We start from the raw sequence: 22,614 nt of genomic DNA on the forward strand, positions 1-22,614 counted from the left end.
CATATATGCACACATATATATTTGTATGCGACCTGGATGTAACAAATGAGGCAAAATTGTGTTCATTAGATGCATCTAGTTAATGTGTGGAACTTTCATCTTTCCTCATATTCCACTGAATCACAATGCTTTTATGCTATTAATAATAAGATTTAACATGAGATCATAGTTCTCCAATCCCTGACATATTCAGTTACAAATAATTATTGTAAATGTCTTTGTTTTTTTCAGCAAAAATTGAAAGGATTTTTTAAATTGTTCTAAATATTTTCAAGAAGTGATATTAAAATTCTCTTCAAGGTTTCATTTAGGGAATTAAAATAAAACAGATGTGTTCTAATTTACCATATTATATCAGTCTTTGTCAAATGTAGTATTTAAATTGCTGTTATCATAATTCAATACATAAAATTGATTTTATGTAGTGAACTTCATCTTCACAAAAAATATTGGGTATCATTTCCACTGGACAAATACCAATGAATAATAATTGTCTAAGTGTGTAATTTTAAATTAATAATTTGGCGAATATTTGTATTTAAATTTTTTTAGCATGACTGACTTAACAAGTTAGGTCTTTTTTTAAGTTGATGAGTGAATGGGAATCCACAAACCAACTTAATTCAGAGTAATGATGAATTCAAGAGCTGTAGGTATCACAAACCACTGAGATGTGATTTCCCTGAAACTACAACCCAAGCTTGAATTCTCAGCTCAGATAAAATGTTATTTGTGCATTTTATTCATTTTGTAAAACTTAATAACTGAAAATTCTTAAAAATATGGCATTGGCTCAAGTGGAAACATTCACTGTTCTAAAATAACTTCTGAGTATACAAATAGATTTTCTTAAAGGTGTCTCCCTCACGTATATGAGAGGCAATGTAGTTTAGTAGGAAAAAGCACTGAACAGGAATTAGGAGACTTGATTACCAATCCCAACACACTGTAAATCAACTAGTTCTAAACAAATTAGTTGACTGGAACTCCTTAATTCACACTTCTGTAATATAGGGACAATACTTCTGACATGTACTATGATTATAACTTTATTGATAACTAACTGTGATGCTTTATAAATTATCAAGTACTACATAAATCTGACACAAAGGTAATTTTGCTTTCAAAGCCAAGAAAGGCTTTAAGCATTGCTGCTTCTAAATTGTGAGTTAATTTTTTTTTTTTTTTTGCAAAAGAGACAAGAGTTCTCTTTAAAATAATTCTTTGTTTTTGGTCCTTCCCTTCTTTGTCATACTTGGCTTCAGCCTGTGTAAGCTGAATGAGTAGGCATTTAAGAAGGTTCAACACTTTGAAATGTATGTATAATGCAATTGGACCCTACATATATATTTTCATCAAAACATTTTACAAGGATCTCAGCACTAAGTATATAGTAGATGGGACAAAAATCACAACAGGCAACTTTATTTTAGAATTTGATCCATAAATCAACAAAATAAATAAAAGGAGCTGAGTCTCTATTATGTTCGTACACAAAATAAGCCAAAAAATACATCAACATTTACCATGAGATCATTTAAATGTGTTTGCAAATGATCTGATAAGGGAAACATGATTTACAACACGGGAAACTTCTTTTAACAACCATTGACTTAAATGGACTGCACTGTAGGTCACCTAGACTAGGTTAGCAAGAATGAGCAAAGTGGTAGGTCCAAAAGGCAACCTCCAAACACCTTCCTCAGATGGAAACTTTGGCAATTGTCTGTGGTTAAAAAAAACAAAACAAACAAAAAACCCAAACCACCAATTCCTATTCTTAATCACGTTGGATGGTCATTTTGTCCATTCTTCTGCGATGAGTCCATTTTAAATACTTCAGTTATTTTGAAGACACTCCAAATCCACAGAACAACAGACTCTTCCATTCTGTACATCAAAGAAACACGCGTTAGCCAGTTGAGACACAGAATATAAATTCATTAGCAGTCTGCAATTTTTATACTCAAAATAAACTACTGCATTTTGAGACAAACTTCAAGAAGTTTATAAAACTTCAAGAAGTCGTATAGAAATGACTAGAAAAACTGCTAGGAAAAAAACTAGAGAAAGAGTAGAAAGGAAGGAAGGACTGACAGATCCTCCAGGGTACTGCTCACTGGGATTCTGCTAGCAGTGCAATTTCACACACCACCTGCACTCAATCCCTGCTTAGGAGACCTCCCTGGGATTTCCAACTTTTCACATGACCTGTTTGCTGTACTTACTCCAAGTGAGATTCTTTCCATAAATCCTAAAAGATAGCAATTTGTCATTTAAGAAGCTATTTGAAAGTACCCCTAACAATCTGCAGTCGAGTCCAAGATGGGGTCCAGTAAGGTTTGCATAAAATCTCTCATGGTTACTATGAAGGGGATAGTGCATATTTGGGTATACAAATATTTTTAAATTCATTAAAAATTAATTTTATGTACTAATATAAATATACCTTTATAATTCCATATAATTATCAAATAAGTAACAGAGGTCTCCATGTATCCTGGTCATTTAGTTCCCTGGAGCTGAAGGTACAAATGGGACCATGGATCATTTTCTATATGAGGTCTGATAATATCCTTTTTCTGTTGGGGCTACATCTTAAGATGATACTTTCCCAGAAAAAAAAAAAATCTACATTTATAACAGCATAAAGAGGCAAGTTGGGAAGCTTCCACTGATGCCTGAAGCTGAGCCAAGGTTTGATGGGACCAAGTAGACTCCTAGCTTTAACATGTTTGATCATGGGAATCTTAAACAGATGTTTTGGCAGAGATTTGACACTAACTAATGATTGTTCCAAATCAGCTACCACTCCAGCTCTTCATGAGCTTTGAAGGGAGAGAATGGTCAGTTTTTTAATCTTAATGACACATGAGGATGTCCATGAAAACTCCTCCAAAAAGACAGGGAAATAATCACTGTTAATGTAAATGCTGTAGCAAGAGCTGCAGGTCCCCACCTTAGGCACTCTGATAATTAAACAAAACAAAACAACTTGAGATGACTTTTTTCCCCTAACATTGACGGTTTAATAAAAGAACTTAGAAACTTTTCCAGGATGAAAGGAAGTTGACTGGTTTCCTTCCTTCCTCCCTCTTTCCCTCCCTCCTTCCCTCTTTACCTCCCTCCTTTCCTCTTTCCCTCCCTCCCTTCCTTCTTTCTTCTTCCCTTCCTTCTTCTTTTTTCCCTTTTTATTTAATATGCAGGTCAAAAGAGCCTAAATCGGCCATAATTCAGCCTAGAATCAATTGTCAAAATTCTGTAGTTCAAAGGCAGGAGCAATTCTTATATTTCATGCCCATTTGGAATTTGCCTTTTTACAGGTGCAGCTATGATATATTCACACATATTAAATTCCTATCAGAGGTAAATTTATGCCAGAGTTTCCACCATGTCTAGTGAACCTGTGCATTCAGAAACATCAGGAGTGGACCTCCTGCAAGTGTTTTCTGGCAATTGTTCAAGGCTTCAATATCCGCAGAACATCCCATTACCTTGCATTTACAGGTTGTGCAGGGAGATCCAGCCATCGTCCACACTGAGCCACTAAGCCTTGAAACACCATAGCTGTCCAGGCAAGTTTTTCTGATGTCATAGGCGATGTTATCAGCTAGGCAGGGGTCACTGACACAGCGGGGACAACACTCCCCTTCTAAGATAGCTGTGTACTCACAGCTCAAGTTGGGGCAAGTGAGTGGCCAGCAATCTACCTCTCCTTCCTGTAGAGGAAAAGCAAAAAAAGTCTCATTATTGTTCCTATGCATAATTTTATTCCCAAGTCATATAAGGGGAATGAGAGCACAGTAATTCTCATCACTGAATGTTTCTAGTTGACACCATTGAGGATATAATACACTTCCTCCTTGAAGACCTACTACAGGTCTCACTTCTTTCAGAATGCTTTTGCCGACCATCTATACTGCAGTACACAGAAAGATCTAGGTGAGCTGCTTTGTGTGCCAAGCACAGCCTATAATTATTTTAACATGATACTTATAATCATATCGTAATCAGTACAATTCCACATTAAGTTTTGAGCTTTCAGGCTTTGGGCTTTTTACTTGCTATCATGTTTAGCACAGTTTTGGTCATTAAAGGCTAATAAATAAATTATAAGATACTGTCTAGTATATAAAGAGCAATGAGTTTCTCTTAAGGTCAAAAGCAGAACCTGAAGCACTATAATATTTCAATGAGATTTAAAGTTAAGATTGGGTAATGTCAAGAGAACCATTTCAGAATGGTTTTGAATATAACATGTGTCCACTGAACTTTCTAGATTGCAGTTCAAATGGAGCCTCTGTGTGTCTCAGCATCTGGCATCTGTGGCTTCACTGAGCTGCCCACAATAAAATTATTTCACTATGCATCTTCTTCCTCTGCTATCATGAATTACAATCTATGGCATAATACTTCACAATGTATGGTAACTTGTTTAATTGTTCAGTCATCTCCATAAGACTATGGGCTTTGTGTAGGTATAGGCCATGTGTATCTTGCTCACTGTTACATCACACAAAGTCTGGCACATGAAAAGTCTTGACAAATATTTATTATGCATGACCCACATTATTCTCAAGTAATTCATAAGTTATATGTTTAACAGCTTCAGTTTTCCTGAGAAATATTCATCTTAGGGGCTGGGATGGAAGAGGATATACTTCTGAAATTCTATTTATGAAAAATTTCATGCATAAAATTAATACCAATTCTTCTGGATGCCTGATGATTCGTTTCTTGGAAAAGAAATACAATTTGCTAGTCTCATAGGGAAACTAATTCTACAGTTGTATTGATTTGTTTGTCCTTTGGTGGGAGTTTTAAAAAATGACTACAATTTTTATTTATCTGAGTCTTACTTCTCAGTTGTAGGAGTGATTAAGAAAGACATATTCTGTTAAGATTATCTGTACATTCACCTGAAGATTTTAAAAAAATCTGGTGGAAATGTAGAGCATAATTTATCTGAATGCTTGTTTTCATATAGTACCCACAAAATGAGAATCATTCATGTCAGCAAATGTTAAACTGTGGACACCCAGCTAATAATATCCATTATGAATCAACTCAGAACGTTCCATAGTTGTGACTTCACATATGGGACATCACATTCCATGCCAATGTGTCCTAAAAGTCTTCCCATTGCTAGAAATCGTTGTGATATAATTTGAAACTGAAAGAACCAGGTCAAGAAATTAAGCCTTTTCTGTGGACTTTCTCAAATCTAATTATTCCATTAGTAGCCCTATATTAATATTTATAACAACCTTCATTTTTTTCTTTTTAAACATGTAGTATCTGAAAAGATTTTTCAAGGTAGGAAGTATTAACAATAGTCACTACCATACACTAAGTACCTTCTCTGAGCCAAGTACTGTATTTGTCCTTCTTACATATCTTGTAATCTTCATAACAGCTCATTCTTTCCCTCAGATGTACTCACACACCTGTATCCACTTGAGGAAAGAATAGTAAAATGCTAGGACTTACTCAAGGTAATCATGTTAAGCTAGCATGTGGGAGGACCAGGTTTAGATTCTAGGTCTCTATAATTAAATCTCCGATATATCTACTATATTTTGTTACCTCTTATATTGAAATCTTTAAGGGTTATGGCACAGAAATGAAAGATTTAGCTCTGTCAGGACTACAAGTAACTAGTCAAGGTTTTGAAAGCTTCCTTTCTTGCAGAGATTTTTCTTGATCTTGATTTCTTATTAGTAATAGCTGTAAACTGTCATTGTTTGGGTCAAATCTGTCCCATAAATATGTGCTTTTTACTTTGTACAGTGTTTCAAATACAACCTGAATATCTTTAGTCAGAGAACATGACCCTTAGCCACTGGCCCCCCAGAGCTCCCTGTATAGTATTATGTAAAAAGGGGAACTAGGTCCCACAGACAACTGAATTTGTAACCTCTTTCAGAGTAAAGGCTCAATGCCCTGTAGGAAGCAAACATACCAGACACCGACATTGCTGACAGCTATGGGTCCAATTGTCTCCACTTCGATACAGCTTGTGACCATTTTGGTCTAAACATTGACTTGTGACCCTGGTGTCACATTCTGGGCAACAGAAAAGGTCAGCACTTGGATTCTGGCAATCACAGGCCGTCCGTCGGCAGAATATCTTGCCATCCTGTTTAGAAATGAAGTTAAGGAGATTTCATCATTTAGGACATGATGGGCAGCTACACTATGAGAACTGAACTTCTTGGATTCTTAGTCATCCCCTGGCCACCTCTCATTCTGTTCAAAATTGAAGCACGCATGTGTGTTCACACAAACACACCCTTTCTTTCCCTGATTTTGCTTGCAGAGCAGAAAAAATAAAAATAGGAACATTTCTAAGTTTAACAAAAAGTCAACATGTTTTTTGAAAATCTTTTTCAAAAGGGTTCTTAGAAATCATATTTCTAAGTAAGAAATATAATCAGCTAAAAATGCATATATGATCAATAAGTCATTTGAGTGGAAAATCATGCTCCTGTATTTCCATGATACCACTTAACATGTTCAAATACATTCATCTAACTATATCCCTGTCCCAACTGTGAAAGGAAGTCTGATTATGCCCTTTATACAGAAGAATTAACTTAAACCCAGAGAGGCTAAACCAGTTATCCAAGACGGCATAGGTAGGTAGTGATTCTCCAAGCAGCACCACCAACTGTTATGGTCTCAAAATCTTCTTCGGCAAGACCGCCTTAAAGTTGTGTACTACAGGGGGGTATAATCAGGTGCCTCTTTCCACCTTATGGCAGTTCTCCATATTGTAAGCACAGTACAATTTTTGAAGTATTGGCTCTGAGGACTCATAGTTATAAAAAATTGAAAGTCAGCAGCACTTTAGCAGTAAGATTAAACATTTTGCAATGTGTCTTTTTTTATACATCTGTTGCTTACAGTAATTTCTTAAACAATGTTCTTCATTGCTGAAAATTTAAGGTAAGACCTGTCATCACCATTCATGGTTAAAACGAATTTGTTGAGTATTTTAAAAAATCAAAGAGTCTCAGGGCTGGAAGGTACCTTAAAGAACATATAACTAAGCCTCCTGACCTACAGCTGAATCCTCTTTACAGCAGCCATATTCAAAAGTGTTCAAGTCTGTGCTTGAGGCTCTCCAGTCTTGAATTCACCACTATGGAGAGACTTTGGTGTGCATCTCTGTACATGTTATAATGTAAAAAATCAGACTTCTCATTACTTCTATCCATTGATCTGAATCCATATTTTCGGTAATAATAGAACTCCAAACACTTTGTCATATTTCAATTCTTCAGTTTTTAGAAGACAGCTCTTATGTATTCACTGAGATGTTTCACTTCTGGGTAAACACCTCTAATTTCTTGACCAGTCCCCATCATTTATAATCCTTTCACTGTCATAGTTGCCTTCTCTTTCAACAGTTTTAAGTATATATCATCATCATCATCATCATCATATTCTACCATACACTTAATACTTATCTTGTGTTATATATTGTGCAGAGGCATTTACATGCATGATCACATTTAATCCTGACATTTTGTGGAATATGAATGTATATCTCTATTTCTCAAATGAGGTAGCTGAGAGACAACTAAATCGAATTATTCAGTAACGGTCTTTGAAGAAAGAGTGAATTGAGTTTCGTGCTCACCTTTTTTTAAGCGTTGTACTTTAATGCAGGCTTTTTTCAATAAAGTCATGTGCTACACAATGAAATTTTGGTCGCTGACATACTACACATACAAAGGTGATTCTATAGAATTTTAATGAAGCTGAAAAATTCCTGTCACCTAGTGACATCACAGCCATTGTATAATGCAGTGCATTACTCATGCACGTGTTTGTAATGATGCCTTTGTAAACAAGCCTACTGAGCTGCCAGTTGTATAAAAATATATCACCTACAGTCATTTACAGTACATACTGCTTGATAATGATAAATGGCTAGGTTACTGGTTTATGTATTTAGTATACCATCTTTTTCAATCATTATTTTAGAATGTATTCTTTCTACTTATAAAAAAAGAGATAACTAAAACAGCCTCAGGCAAGTCCTCAGGAGGTATTCCAGAAGAAGGCATTGTTATCATAAGAGATGACAGCTCTGTGGGTATTACTGCCCCTGGAGACCTTCCAGTGGGATAACACATGGAGGAAAATATGGAGGTGAAAGACAGTGATATTGATAATCCTGACCCTGTGGAGACCTAGGTTAAGATGTGTTTTTGTGTCCTAGTTTGAAAAAAATGTTTAATACGTTTTAAAAAATTAAAAATAGAAAAAGATTATAGAATAATATAAAGAAAATATTTTGTACAGCTATACAATGTGTTTGTGTTTTAAACTAAGTGTTATTAGACAAGTGTCAAAAGTTACAAAAATTAAAAAGTTTATAAAGTAAAAAAGTTACAATAAGCTAAGGTTAATTTATTGAAGAAAAAAATTTGGTGTAGCCTAAGTATACAAGGTTCATAAAGTCTACAGAAGTGCACAGTAATATCCTAGGCCTTCACATGCACCCAACATTCACTCACTGACTCACCTACTGCAACTTCTAGTCCCATAAACTCCAATCATGGTACATGTTCAATACAGGTATACCATTTTTCATCTTTTATATGTATTTTTACTGTACCTTTTCTATGTTTAGACATACAAATACTTACCACAGTGTTACAGTTGCCTACAATATTAAGTATAGTATCATGCTGTCTAGGTTTATAGCCTAGAAGCAATAGACTATACCAAATAGCCTAGGTGCGTAGTAAGCTATTCCATCTAGGTTTGTTTAAATATACTCTATGATGTTGACACAGTGAGGAAAAAGCCTAATGACTCGTTTCTTAGAATGTATCCCTGTCATTAAGTGATGCATGACTGTATTTACTTTCTTTGAATGAACCATAATGTTGGCCAATATTGAGCTTAATGAAGACTAAAACCTCATTAAGCCCTATCTCATCTTGTGCAGTTGGCTGTTTAGGGGCAGCAACTATACAACTTGATGTTTATCTCTGTTGCATTTCATATTGTTAGATCCATTTCATCTCTCCTTCCTGTCATAATGTTTTGCAAATGCTATTTCTGTCATCTACTATAGCTCACCCTCCTTCACAGCTTAGTGACATCTGAAAACTTGATGGACTTGCCCTCAGGGTCTTTATCTACTTTATCCATAACAACGCTGAATAATCAGACAGAGCTTGCTGAGATATTTAGTGTCAGCTAAAGTGGAAACCTTAAAATCTTTATATTCTTTAAGGAGAATTGAAAGGAGACATGCCAGCTACATATATAACAACAGGTTGAAAAATACATTGTGTGCATTGGATCTTTTACTGTACAAATAACAAGAAATCATGGTGTTCCAAAAATATCAAGAGATGAAAGATTATACACACACATACATTTGCATGCATATGCAAATGGGTACATAGAGAGAAAGCAAGAGAGTCTATATTTTAGCAAGTGAATTGAATCAGAGAATCCAGCTAGTCAGGACAAGGAAGTGTACTGATCCTAGGAATTTTCCAACAATAGGTCTTTGGTTTACAGCTGATATATTTTTAACTCATATTTTTAACTCATACTGCTCATATTATTTTAACTCACTAATATATTTGCTTGCGTCACCATGGCCCCAAATGACTCCCTGAAGACTTACTTTAGCCAACAAAAACTAAGCAAAGTAATGATAGCTACAACATAAAACCATTTGATCAGCTCAGCTTCCAATGGCACACTATCACTCTTCCCAAGGGTAGAAGGATCATGCCTTGGGAACCAGTGTGGCTGTGTCTGCGGCTGGCATCAAACAAAGGGATAAATTCTTTCAGAAGAAGTTACTGCACAACAGTCTATGAGACTCGATAAGAATGTCAGTTTTCTTCTCGCGTGCTGATTAAAAGAATGAATAAGAACAAATGGATAGCCTCCAGGGTTAGTACAAAATAAAGCAATTTCACATCTCATCAATTATGTGAAAATGCCAAATAGGACCCTCTTAGCTTCTAACATGTTGCAGAACAATGGCAATGTTCACTTTCCCTTTGAATTACAGGGTAACTGTCAAGAAAATCATTTTTAATAATGAAAATGTCACAGGTGGCTCCATTAATACAATGAGAATGCCATTACAAAGCATCAGCTCACAGAGCACAATCGCACTAGAAACTAAATTTGGGGAGAGTATGGATCCCACTGATGATAAGTAATCCTTTTGTCAGAGATCTTTGAGGCTCTTTCTAGAGCTTGATCTCTATCCCATGGGTGGTTTGAACAATCCCGACTTATATGCCAAAGATGTATTTTCGCAATCTTCTGCCACAGAAACTGTTTTGATGGAATTCTATACTGCAAGTTCAACGATAAGCAATTAATTACTATTGTAATAGTTAAAATGCTTCTGAATTTTAAAAAGCAGGGAAATAAACTTTCCTATCAAATAAAAAATATATTTTTTTCTTATGCCATGGAAAAATTATAGGTTTTTTGCTATTAATTATAAATTTTAATACTGAATAGTCAACACACTGATAGATTTGCTCCAAATTACATAATATCACTCATGTTTTTTTCTGCCATAGAGTTTTGAAACTTTTAAATCAAGAAGGTAGACATAGGTCAGATTATTTCTGTAAAACAGTAATATAAACTTTGGGTTGAAAACTGATGCCCACGGTCCAAATTCAACCTGATGCCTGTTTTTGTAAATGAAGTGTTATTGGAACACAAGTTCCCTTGTCCATTTACATTTTGCCTGTGGGTCTTTTTCACACTGCAATGGCAGAATTGAGTATTTGGGACAGAAGCTTTATGGTCTACAAAACATGAAATATTTACAACATGACCCTTTAAAGAAAAAACCCTGCTGATGCCTGATATAGACTATGAAATTAGGGCTGGTAATCTAGACGCACCTATTCTACTCTCTCACATACAAATTGAGCTGTGATTTCCAATCTTTTTACAAAGTATTAATTTTGCTTTCAGGTCACAGCCCACAAACTAGTCCCTTAGTCCTAACACCTGGGGTAGAAAGACATTTAGCAGTCATTTTATCCAGTTATCTCATTTTAATGAAGAGGAAACTAAGCCCAGAGAGGGAAATGCCTTTTCCATGTAGAAAACTAATAACAAAACAGAAACTTATCCCTAACCTGAACTTTCATAACAATGATTTTTCACTATGATGCATCTTTGCATCATGAGGAGGCTAGGGGATAGAAAAAACTAATCTTAGATAAAGTGATATCAGAAGGATTCTTGGGGCAAAAGTTTTCAAAGTGGCAGCCCTCAAACCAGCAGCATTACTATCTCCTGGGTACTACTGAAAAATGCAAATTCTTGCACCCCCACCACTCCCCAGATCTACTGAACCAGAAAATACTGAGGGTAGAGCCAGTGATCAAAGTTTCACAAGCTCTGCAGGTGATTCTGGTGCAAAGCTTCAAAATCATTGATGGAGAAACAACATCACCCAGTCAGATGGGGAGGTAGCATGGTGTAACATTCAAGCTCCTGCAAAGACAAAGCAGGGTTTTGAACTGAAAGAATTGGGGAAACAGAAAGAGACACCCTGTTCCTTTACAGGACCCCTAGAGTTTTGAGTGCCAAATGAAACCTACCAAATAAGTTCCTCTTTCCAAGGAAAAGAAACACAATCTTGCAGCTTGCACAGCTAACTCCAACCATCAAAACCACCATAGATAAGAAAATATTTATAATGCTGCTATTGGGTTCAAAGAGCAAGGTAAAGCATTTTTATGAGCAGTTTTCGAATTCAGAGAGGTTACTTCTATCCTGGCCCCAGGCACAGGCCAGACTCTTCCCTGGTTGCTTCCTGTGAGTAAGTGCGATTCTTAGGAAGGCAGGACCAGTGTGCTGACTGCTCCTTGTAGATCAGATTCTTTCCTCCTTGCCAGAAAGGGATACATGAGTGCTTTTGAGAGTGTCCCTGGCATGACCATCTTCAGTTCCTGGAAATAGGTTTATATAAACCAGGTCAAATGGCCATGATTCCAGGCAATCTCATGGAAAAGGTCTTCTCCACTTTACCTTTCCTTTCCACAGTAATTCGTCCCTGACTTTATTATAACATGGAAGTTTACTGGCTATTTATGGTATCCCTTTCCCTACTCCTCTCTAACCCCCAGAAAAATTCAAGAACTAACGCTGCTCAAGTCTTTAGTATTATTGTTTTCAAGATGAATGCTACTCACATTTTTTAACTGTATGAAATCATAGAAACACTATCTGGCCGTCATAATTTGCTGTCTTCTTCCCACTAGATTATCCAGTTACTACTCATAATAGGATAGGTATAGGTATAAGTGTACATGTAGGTATAGATGTAGTAGCACACAAGCCCAACTTGCAGACCCTGGTTCTTACGCTTATCAATGGCACCCGAATCCTATTCACCTGAGAAAATGGGCAGCTATGTCTCATACTTGTTAGTCAGGAGCTTCTTTTTTGCCCAGAGAATAGGGAAGACATTACCACAGACACTAAGTCTCTAGCAACATCAGTCATCAGGACCCATTTTTCACTTCTGCATTTTCTCCCATTAGATGTTACTTCTCTATCCCTCTTTCAGGTTTTCATCTTTACTCCTCTGAACCTTTACCTCAGCCTAAGTGATTTCTTTCTAGTTAGCGTTTATCTGCTCAGGTCATCCATCATGCTGTCAATCAGACCTTGATTGGGCCCTGCCAATTCCAAATGTAAAATCTCTTATGATCATTTGCTACCCACAGGATGAAGTCTAAATTCCATGGCCTGGCTCTGTCTTCAGCCTTAATCTCCCAGCTCATCAGTGACTATACCCTTCTTGTACTCTTTTTGCTCTTGATATTTTAAGCTCATCATTCACTTCATATTTCTAACACAACATACGTTCTTACACTTCTGCATCTTTGCTCTTACAGTTCCCTTTTGTTTGGGATTCACCTTCTCCTACATCTCTACTTGATTAAATTCCTCATCCTTTAAGGTCCCCTTCAAAGATCACATCCTCTGTGAAAGGCTTTCCCTGTTCGCTTCTGCATCTTCTCAGAGTAGAGCATTCAGTCGTCCCTCAGTATCTCTGGGGGATTGGTTCGAGGACCTCTGCACAGATACTAGAATCTGCAGATGCTCGAGTCCCTTAAATAAAATGGCATAGTGTTTGCATATAACTGCATAGTATTGCAAACCACCTATGCATATCCTTCCATATGCTTTAAATCATCTCTAGATTACTAATAATACCTAATAGGATGTTAATGAAATATTTCATTATTTTCAATTTGCATTATCTTTGTTTTTTAAATACTTTTGATCTGAGGTTGGTTGAATCCAAGAATGTAAAACCAACTATGCTTCCCCTTTCTGCGTTACCACAGCAAATTTTTCATAGCTCTACCATATATGACAAGTGGTTGTTTGTGTATCCATTTCCGTCTTCATCTCCACGATCTGCAACATAAACACAACTACTCATACTAAAATACTACATTTCATGGAAACGAATAAGCTGGGGATGTCACTACTTTCCCATGTAGCACAGGCAGAAACTAAAGATGTCTTCCTAAAGTCCTGGACAAATTTATGAATGGAAGAGCCACAGATGGGTATCTATGAAAAGAAGCTGGCCTGTAACCAAGATTTAGGGATCAATCCGAGAAAGACAACCGTTTTTCTTCTGGGTTTCTGTGGTTTAAATAATGCTGCAGGGACATAAGTTTTAAGCTGTGCAGCAACCTTTCTGTACCTAATTAACTAGGTGGTCTAAAGATGCACAAAAACATTGTCACTACCAAGGAAGTGCATAGCACTAAACAAAAGCCCAAATCCATTTATGCCAGCCTAGCTTCATCGTTGAACTCTATTCATCTGTGGACATGTTTCAAGGCCTTTTTTTCAATTACCATGAAACACTAGTAGCTAACCTGGTGTGCTGACTCTCAAAAGGGAAAGTAGCCTTTTAAAAGAATCTTAACTCTACTTCTTTCAGCAGTAAGCCTTGACCTTTTGTTGGTTTGTGTAATTCTGTTGTTGCATAGTTTGATGGTATTTAAATTTGAAACATCAAGGATATGATTGAAAAGATAGTACTTTATACCCCAACCTTGGTTTTATTTCTTAGCTTCCAAGATGATGCCATTACAGTCATCCATTTGGATGTGTAAGTATTGGAGATATTTCTTATCAAATTGAAATAGAGCACTTTCAACTTCAAATAATAGAAACAAATAAGGAAGGCCACAAACAGTTCATTTTATAATGGTGACTTACAGAATCTGATTTAGGATTCTTAATTGAGCTCCTAAACCAGGCTCTCTTCCTCCTCCACAACCTCTGGGAAACTGTGCTATGAGTACATGTAGAACACAAACAAACAAAAGATTTATGTACAGAAATCTGCCTGTACTTTATTCAGAAATTGGGGTGGTTTGCAGTGAAGGTGCATCATATTAACAAAATTAGATTACAAGAATTGCTTATCCCCTGTGGCAATTTCAGTCTAATTCTCGTAAGACTTTGGAAACACTTTAGGATCCAAAACAGAATAATCAATTTAGGTTGCTTGGATTATTAACACAGTTAATTAAAGAAGCTCTGGGAAATTTTCAATGATTAGTAAGTTTCCTGCTTCATTATGGCTTAAATAAAACAAAAACTGAAAGAAGAATTTTACTCTCATACTAGTCAAGACTCCACTAATGTCCTTTGCCTATTCCCCAGGGACTGGGGACCTAGAAAGCCCAAAAAGGATGTGGGGATATGTAATGATCATCCTCAAAAGTTTAATAACACAACATTTTCTTGAAATGATCTAGCAAAGAATTCACCCCGATTCTGCTGGCTGAATGGGAGACCTAATTGCCCCCTCTTCCATAAAGAATTATGGAAATATTCTAGCCCACGATGAGATTTTTCTTTCTTAAAAATTTTTGCCCTTTGAGTCAGCACCATGTAGTTAAATATTATACTTAATAACTTCAAAACCCCTTGAGGGAATGTCTCACCAGTCACTTACATACAAGGAAGTACATGGAATCTAGTTGAAAGTTGAGAGTCGAAAGTCTGAGTTGAAAGTCTGAACTCAGTCAAGTTAGATTTCCAGTTACCTAATTAGTTTAAAATACACCAATAAATATCATCTGTAGAGTGTTACAAGACATCTGACAAGATGGAAAAACTATGAACTCTGAGCCAAGCAAGTGGAGTTCAAGTCACAGCTTAGACATTTATATCTCTAATATTTAGGGCAAGTTACTTTATCCCATGGAAATTCAGTTTCGCTGTCTTTTAAAGTAATGTTGTAAAAGGTAAACATGCTGCTGCTTTTTTTTAAATTTCAGGGTGGCTGAAAGATAGCAAGTGCTCCAATAAGGGAAAACAAACCTAGATTGGAGTGTGGGAAACTAGGTTTAAGTGAAAGGGGAAAAAACAGGTGTTGGGGGTAATGATCTAGCACTTGATAACATGGCCCTCCTAACTAGGTGGCCCCAGGTCTGTGAATGTGTGGCAGGTGAAGGCAAGTGGATGAACTGGATGATTTCTTAAGGCTCATTTCAGTTCTGTTTCTTGGGAGCACACTGGGAATTTATCAGGAGACTTGGCTCTCTAAGAGGCTACTAAGCAAGTAATTTCTCTTGGTTCCCATGCCCATAAAGCTCAAGATTAAATAGTCTCATCCCAACAGACATAGACATACAAGGCAAGAGCTACAGTAGAGCAATAACAAAGGAAAATAAATAGGCAAGATCAATAAAAGAAAAAATAAAACACAAAGAGATCAAACACTTTAATAGATCCATTTTGCAAAGCATAAAGCAAAACCAAATGATGACAGAATTTTATTTTCATAAGCATTAAACTCACTCCCAAACAACTTCATATAAGGAATGGCCCATCACTGAGAATAACAAAGAAGACATCAATTTCTAAGAGGCCTCATACTATCATTATCATTTGTTCAAAATGAAAATTCACCTGTCTCAGCACTGGATGCAAGTCTATCGGCCTTGCTTTTCTAGATGATGTCATAAAGTGAGCAAGTTCATGCAGGTGGTTATTTTAAGCAAAGAGTAGTTTTAATAAGCAAGTTTGTATAAGTGTGGGATGAGGGCTCATTAAAACTCTCACCCAACCAACCTTAAAGGCACTGTAGGCTTTCAGTGGGAGGACTATCATTGGCTTTTCTGCCCTGCTTCCCCTTCCCTGAAGTTCCTGCTCAATCTCACACCTCACTTTCCACTAAGAACACAATCAATTCAAAGCAGGTTTCCCTACCCTTTAGCATCATCATTAGCTGTAGTGTAGGTAAGAACAGACGCCTCTTTGGGAACTACAGTCAACAGCCAGAGGGAGAGAGGTAGGGAGGCAGAAAAGTGAGGGAAGAAGAGAAAGAACAGTTTCAATTTCTGCTGCACCACATCAGCCTCACCTTGCAGGAGCAGACAGAACACCTGTCTTCTTTCAAGGTCCACACCTGGCCATTGCGCTTCAGCCCCCCTTCATGAGGACAGTCACCAGAGCAGGAGGGCCCAGAGGGGCAGAGACAGTCAAAGCCCCCTGCCAGGTTGATGCAGGCAGAATCGTTCCAACAGGTGTGAGTTCTTAAGGCACATTCATCGATGTCTGCAATATAGGAAGCACAGAGGCTTAGAATCTAGCCAAGGGAACTGAGAACAAACCACCATCATTTACAGCAGCATTAACTAACATCATTGACCGTTTACCTCGTGCCAGGTACTGTGCCAAGCTATTCACACGCATTATCTCATTTACACTGCAAGTCAGTTCTGCTCTGTGTGGGAGGATCTGTCCTTATTCCTATTCTGCAAATAATGGAGCTGAGGTTTATAGACTTAAATAGCATGACCATTGTCATACAGCTAGTGAGTGGCTGATCCGAGACCCAAACCTACAGCTAGCTGCCCGACTCCAATTACTAAAACATCCACTAGCAGTTAGGAAGCTCTCTTAGGATATTCTTAAGAACGATTTCATCCAGAGGCCATAAACACTGTTAATTCATTAACAGTATGCATATACCCCCATGCAGATCTGAGTCTTTTAGAAAAGATGTGAATATATTAGCCACTGAGTAGGAACAAGTGGGCAATTTGGGCAACCTTGAGACAATTAGACTGCTCCTAGATCCTACCACCAAAGTTTGAAGGAAGTGGGAACAATTCTTGGTAGGTGCCTTTTATAATCAAAGTCTTACTATCGTAATGGCCAGGAGAATATTTGCCCATGCATAAAAAATAATATCAGAGCTACATGGATGGATGCTGATGAAAGACATAAATATACTGTCCTGCTCTTTTATTGACAGTAAGAATGGAATAAAAACATAAATCCAGTCAGCCCATTCTGACATTTAAAGCTTGAGCGACCTTAACAACATCTCAAACACAAACCTGTCCAACCCTGGCTTAAGTCCTTCCCCAAAAGGCGTTCCATTACCTTACAAAATACCTGATTCCACCTTTGAATAACTCTTTTGAAAATGTCTCCCTTAAACTGAGATGAAATATATTACTGAGTAACTTCTACTCATTAGTAGAAGTACTGAGACTTAGTGTCTGAGACCATTCAGGAAGTGTCTACGAGTTTACTTGGTTTTAGTCTATCTGCTATGTGCAAGTTTCTTTGCACATCATGCAATACAAAGTAGATGACATTAAGAAATTCTAATATTTCTAGAAGACACTTTTTTTCCAAGATCTACTTTTTGGCTTTGTCTTACCAATATTAGTTTTAGTCAAGACATTTCATTAGTGAACAATGATTTCTCCTTTGAAAATTACAGAAAAGATCTCAAATTAAGATGCCTGTATGCCAAGTCAACTAAAATCAAGGCTCACTATATCTGCTCACTGTTACTAGTCATGCACACCCCATTCTAAGTTTATTTCTATTTGAACATATTGTGCTCCTTTCATATAGCCTCTCTTATCTCTTCAATCTTCTTTCATTTCTCTTATTCTTCTCAACTAAAAGGAGTTTTAAATGTGGGAGTATGGTGACCAATGTTTGAAACCAAGCTCTTACTTTTTAGTTGAGTGCTTACTATGTATTAGTCATTTTACACATAACAGTTGTATATTCTTTGACATGCTACTTTGTTTTTCTCTCATTTATCTTCTATATACACTATACCCACCCAATGTATGGTCTTCCAAAAATTTTAAACCCAGCATAGCATATAAATGTCATCTAACACTTCAATTGTTATCTTGTGTGTCCCCTCCCTTTTCATTCAAAAGCAATGAATACAAAATTTCAGTTTAACAGAAGGTATAAATTGAAGAAGATCTATTGTCAAACATGATGACTGTAGTTGATAACAAGGTATTGTATTCTTGAAAATTGCTGAGAATATTTTTGTCACAAAAATAAGTGTATAATGTATATGTGTGTGTGTGTGTGTGTGTATATATATATATATATATAAAATGTAGCTTATTTAGCCATTCCAGAATGTATTCCTATTTCAAAACATCATGTTGTATACCATAAATATATATAAAATGTATTTAACTGAATTTTTTTAAAAAAGCAATGGGAAATCCACAAAGAGGCCATATTGTTTCCTGTGAAGCAACTGTGTCTTAAAACATGTTTTTTCTTATTATGAGAGTATTCTTTCTCTTTACTTTTTCTTGGCCTATAGGGAATAATATAAGGTATAAATTAATTAATTGATAAGCACTTTCCTTCCTGTACTATTTTCACTCCTACACAGTCTTAAAAATTCAGGTTAAGCATCACCATCTCTTATATGGCAAGACAGTCACTACAGATTTTTTGCTTTCTCTGTACCTTATGCACAATTCTATCCTTGCATTCACCTCTCAGGAGTTACATGTTTAATATGTCTACCTCCAGAGAGAGTGAGCTCATTGAGGGCAGACAATAAATTTTATTTCTCTTTCTCTCCCCAGTGCCGAGTATAACAGAATACTATATGGATGTTCAATTTATTTATTCGATTTAACTTTCTTAGGAAATCCACAGACTGAGACTATTATAATGCCTACTTTGCCAAAATTCGGTCTCTAGAGTGTTCAATAAGCATAAGGCATAATCACAACCCTGCCCTTCAGGGAACACATTTTGTTGTTGAGTTCTCATCTGTGAAGGCCCTTGGGTCTAATTTAAAGTAGAAAAAAATACAGCAAATTAGTAACCATATTGGAGAAGGGGCAATGCCCTGCCCCTTGCCCAGGAAAAAAAAACATTTGATTTTCTGTCAAACGCTTGAGAACAAGAGCAGAGGAAGCATTAACAAATGGCTCCAGAAATTGTCTGGAAGTATAATTTCAACCCACCCACCACCAGTGGCTACAAAAGGGTCTGTAATTTATGGCTTTCTCTAAAATAATCTCTAAATTGACAACTAATGCCCGGCTATATTATGCTTTTAAAATATTTGGTTATTTGGCATTTACAAAGTTGCAAATATATTGGTAGTGATTTTCTCTCATAAATTAAGAAGCCTGAGCATAAAGATAAACATAGCTATTGTGCACAATAAATACAGGGCGCAAAACCAGGATTTGCTTTCACTTCTCCAGAATGCAAAGATTTCACAGTTGAATATAGGACCATATTGCCTACAGAGTTCCATGTAATTGCTTTACTTATGATACAAAAATCTAATTCTGCTTCCATGCAATTTAACAGATTTATGGAAAGCCAGATGTTAGCAATTATGGAAACCAACATTATTCATATTCTTAGTAATACAGACCTGTTTGCTCTGCACAAAGCCAACTTAATCTATTATACATATCCCAAGGCATCCAACGGGAAGAGGCACCCTATTTACATATTGCAACTGTTGTTCTGTGCTGAGCAAACACAAAGTTATTCACCCATGAGACTTACCCAAATCATCAGACAGGCCTCCCAATGACAAACAGGCAATGAAATAAAAATTAGACGAAGTATTTGAGTATTTCGTACTCAAATCTATTATCATTAGAACGTACTTGTTTTTCTTATTGTAAATAATGGCTGACTGTGATCTCTCTGTGTTTCTTCTTATAAATTCATTATTCAAATGCTTCATGCTTAAATGAATTTTTTTTCAATAAAATTCCATGGCTAAGCTTGCATTTGAACTAATTTTCTTGCATTAGCATTTTCACAATTTCTGAAAGCTGTTATTATTGTACTCATTTTTGCTCTTTAAAAAAGTCTAGTTGTATCAAGTCAATCTGCTTTCATCTTTGATGTGAGGTTTTTAGGTTACTTGGGCATGTAAGAAAGTATAATTCAGAGATGTTTAGATCAGCAGCAATCAAACCAATCCCAATCTACATGCAATTTTCCTACCCTTCAAGACAAATGGCTCTGTAGAAGTTTTAATAGCATAACCACTGTATTAGTACTTGCCTCGGGAGCTAACACATCTACAGGTTGATTTCAGAAATCAAAGGAAACATTTTACCAACAGTTTGGTAACAGGTTAAAGGAATGAACTTTTTCATTACTCCATATTCTTCTTTCCTGAATAACTTTTACAGCACAACTAGTCTTATTTTCAAACTCAAAACAGGTGATGTGTCAGAAAACAAAATTTTACCTAGGGTTGGAAGATACAGCTGTGTGTGTGTTCCTACTTGGAAATCATTATGAGTGGCTCAGAAATGAGAACAGAGCTTGGGGGTTTATTAATGACAGACAAACTAGAGCACAGATCCCTCTCCAATAGCTAAAGCAGTATTGGTTTTTTTGTTGTTGTTTTTTGTTTTTTACAGTGGGAAAGAGAAAATTATGGGGGGAAATATACACATTACACATTAGCAAAATAAGTAAAATAATCAAGTAGCAAAATCTGAAGTCTGATGTAACTTGCAAAATAAAAGACTACTGAAATTTGAACCTGCACAATAAATTCAAATCCAGGATAAGCGGTGGCAGCCATGCTCTATCATGTGCTGGCCATACCACACTTGGATACTGTGTTCCCTTTAGCACACAGACTATGAAGAATGAGGTTGACAGTTAGAACACATCAGAAGAGATCCATTAGCGTGATGAGGGGCTCAAACTCATCTCACTTTGGCAAAACACAAGATGTTCAGTCTGAAAAGACAAAGACTAAAGGAAGAGATAAGTGAGATAGCTTCATCTATTTGAGATGCTGCTATGTATCTTTTAGGAAGAATTTTCAACACCCCTTTAGCATTAACTCTTCACTCACTGTTCCAGCCCCAAATCTTTCCTGAGTCAGGAAGAAACCCTTTCCTATGGTGTTCCCTTGTTTGGTGTATAATTTCGTTACTCTGCAATGAATCTTCCCCTTTCTTTTAATTAAGGAGACTCTCTCTTTTGACAAAGGAAAAATAAAACACGTTTTGGCTCACTATTTCCTTGATCCAGATTTTATTTCCTAGTATCTACAATTAGCAGCTATCCCCATTTACTCATTTTCATTCTCCCCTGAATGTGTGTAAGCTTCCGTGGGACCCTCTTCTCAAAGGCTAAATCTTGAAGTCTCTCATAACCACTTGTTTGCAAAATCATCGCTCTTGCTTAAAAATATTATAACAAATATTGTTATTATTTCAGTCTAAGAGTTCTCTCTGTGACCCTTCTGGAATATAATATTGCCCTCTTCATCCTATTACCTCTTCATTAGTCACTAGTACTCATCAATGAGTAAATGAATTCCCTGCATATTTATTGAACATCTACTGCATGCCAGATACACTGCTAAGTGCTGCAGATACAATGGTCCAAGAAGACAGATATAGTCCTATGAGTATTGACTTTATAATTATCTCTAATTAAAAAAAATTATTTACCTTTCCTAAGTTTCCATGTCTGATCCTTTCTTCTCTTTCTCCTTAGTGGAAGAAGTATAGCATACCAATTGAAAGCTTAAGCTTTGTAATCCAGAAACTGTGGATACCAGTTTTCCTGGCACTGAGGGAGTTTCTGCGATAGTTGACTTTCAGCGTTAAAACTGAGAAAGTTCCAGCCACATAGGGACAAGTGAGTCAACTTTGTCCCAGTCCCATCCCTGTAATTTATTACTTGTATGATTCTAAAAATTTACCTAACATCTCTGAGTCTTGGTCCCATTATGTGAAAAATTTAGATAAAAATATACCCCATAGAAACATCTGGGTAAATACATGATATGCTTGTCATGTAGTAATTGCTCAAAAATGATTAGTCACTATTGTTGATCTTGTTCCTATTGTTTCCATAATTTTTCTCTCATAGATTTAACCTCATTTAATGAATTCCACTCTCCCATCTCTTCAGGACAGATACTTAAACATACTCAAATCTGCACCACCAGTCCTGATCTCTTATGATGCAGCCAGCCCACACATTCATCGATTTGCCAAGGATTTCCATGTGAATTCTGAATTCTCACACGAATTCACATGGGTTTTTTTTGTTTGTTGTTTGTTTGTTTAAGACAGTCTCACTCTGCCGCCCAGGCAGAAGTGCAGTGGTGCTATCTCGGCTCACTGCCAGCTCCTCCTCCCAAGTTCAGGCCATTCTCCTGCCTCAGCCTCCCAAGTAGGTGGGACTACAGGCGCCTGCCACCATGCCCAGCTAATTTTTTGTATTTTTAGTAGAGACGGGGTTTCACCG

The 22,614-nt window shown here is 36.6% G+C and overlaps 1 protein-coding gene across 2 annotated transcripts in view; it reads right to left on the minus strand.

The window, feature by feature from the left end:
• Nucleotides 1–1,409: 1,409 nt before the first annotated feature.
• NELL1 (neural EGFL like 1) overlaps nt 1,410–22,614 on the minus strand; it is a 932,437-nt gene continuing 911,232 nt past the window's right edge. For both annotated transcript variants that reach the window (XM_001092540.5, XM_001092655.5), the window contains 4 exons: nt 16,430–16,623; nt 5,963–6,139; nt 3,495–3,719; nt 1,410–1,890 (listed from right to left, as the gene is read on the minus strand). In XM_001092540.5, coding sequence (XP_001092540.1) covers nt 1,840–1,890; nt 3,495–3,719; nt 5,963–6,139; nt 16,430–16,623 — 647 coding nt within the window. In that variant the 3' untranslated portion in view covers nt 1,410–1,839. The remainder of the gene's footprint in view (nt 1,891–3,494; nt 3,720–5,962; nt 6,140–16,429; nt 16,624–22,614) is intronic.

Source organism: Macaca mulatta, chromosome 14, assembly GCF_049350105.2.
Source record: "Macaca mulatta isolate MMU2019108-1 chromosome 14, T2T-MMU8v2.0, whole genome shotgun sequence".
In the NCBI taxonomy this organism is placed as follows: domain Eukaryota; kingdom Metazoa; phylum Chordata; class Mammalia; order Primates; family Cercopithecidae; genus Macaca; species Macaca mulatta.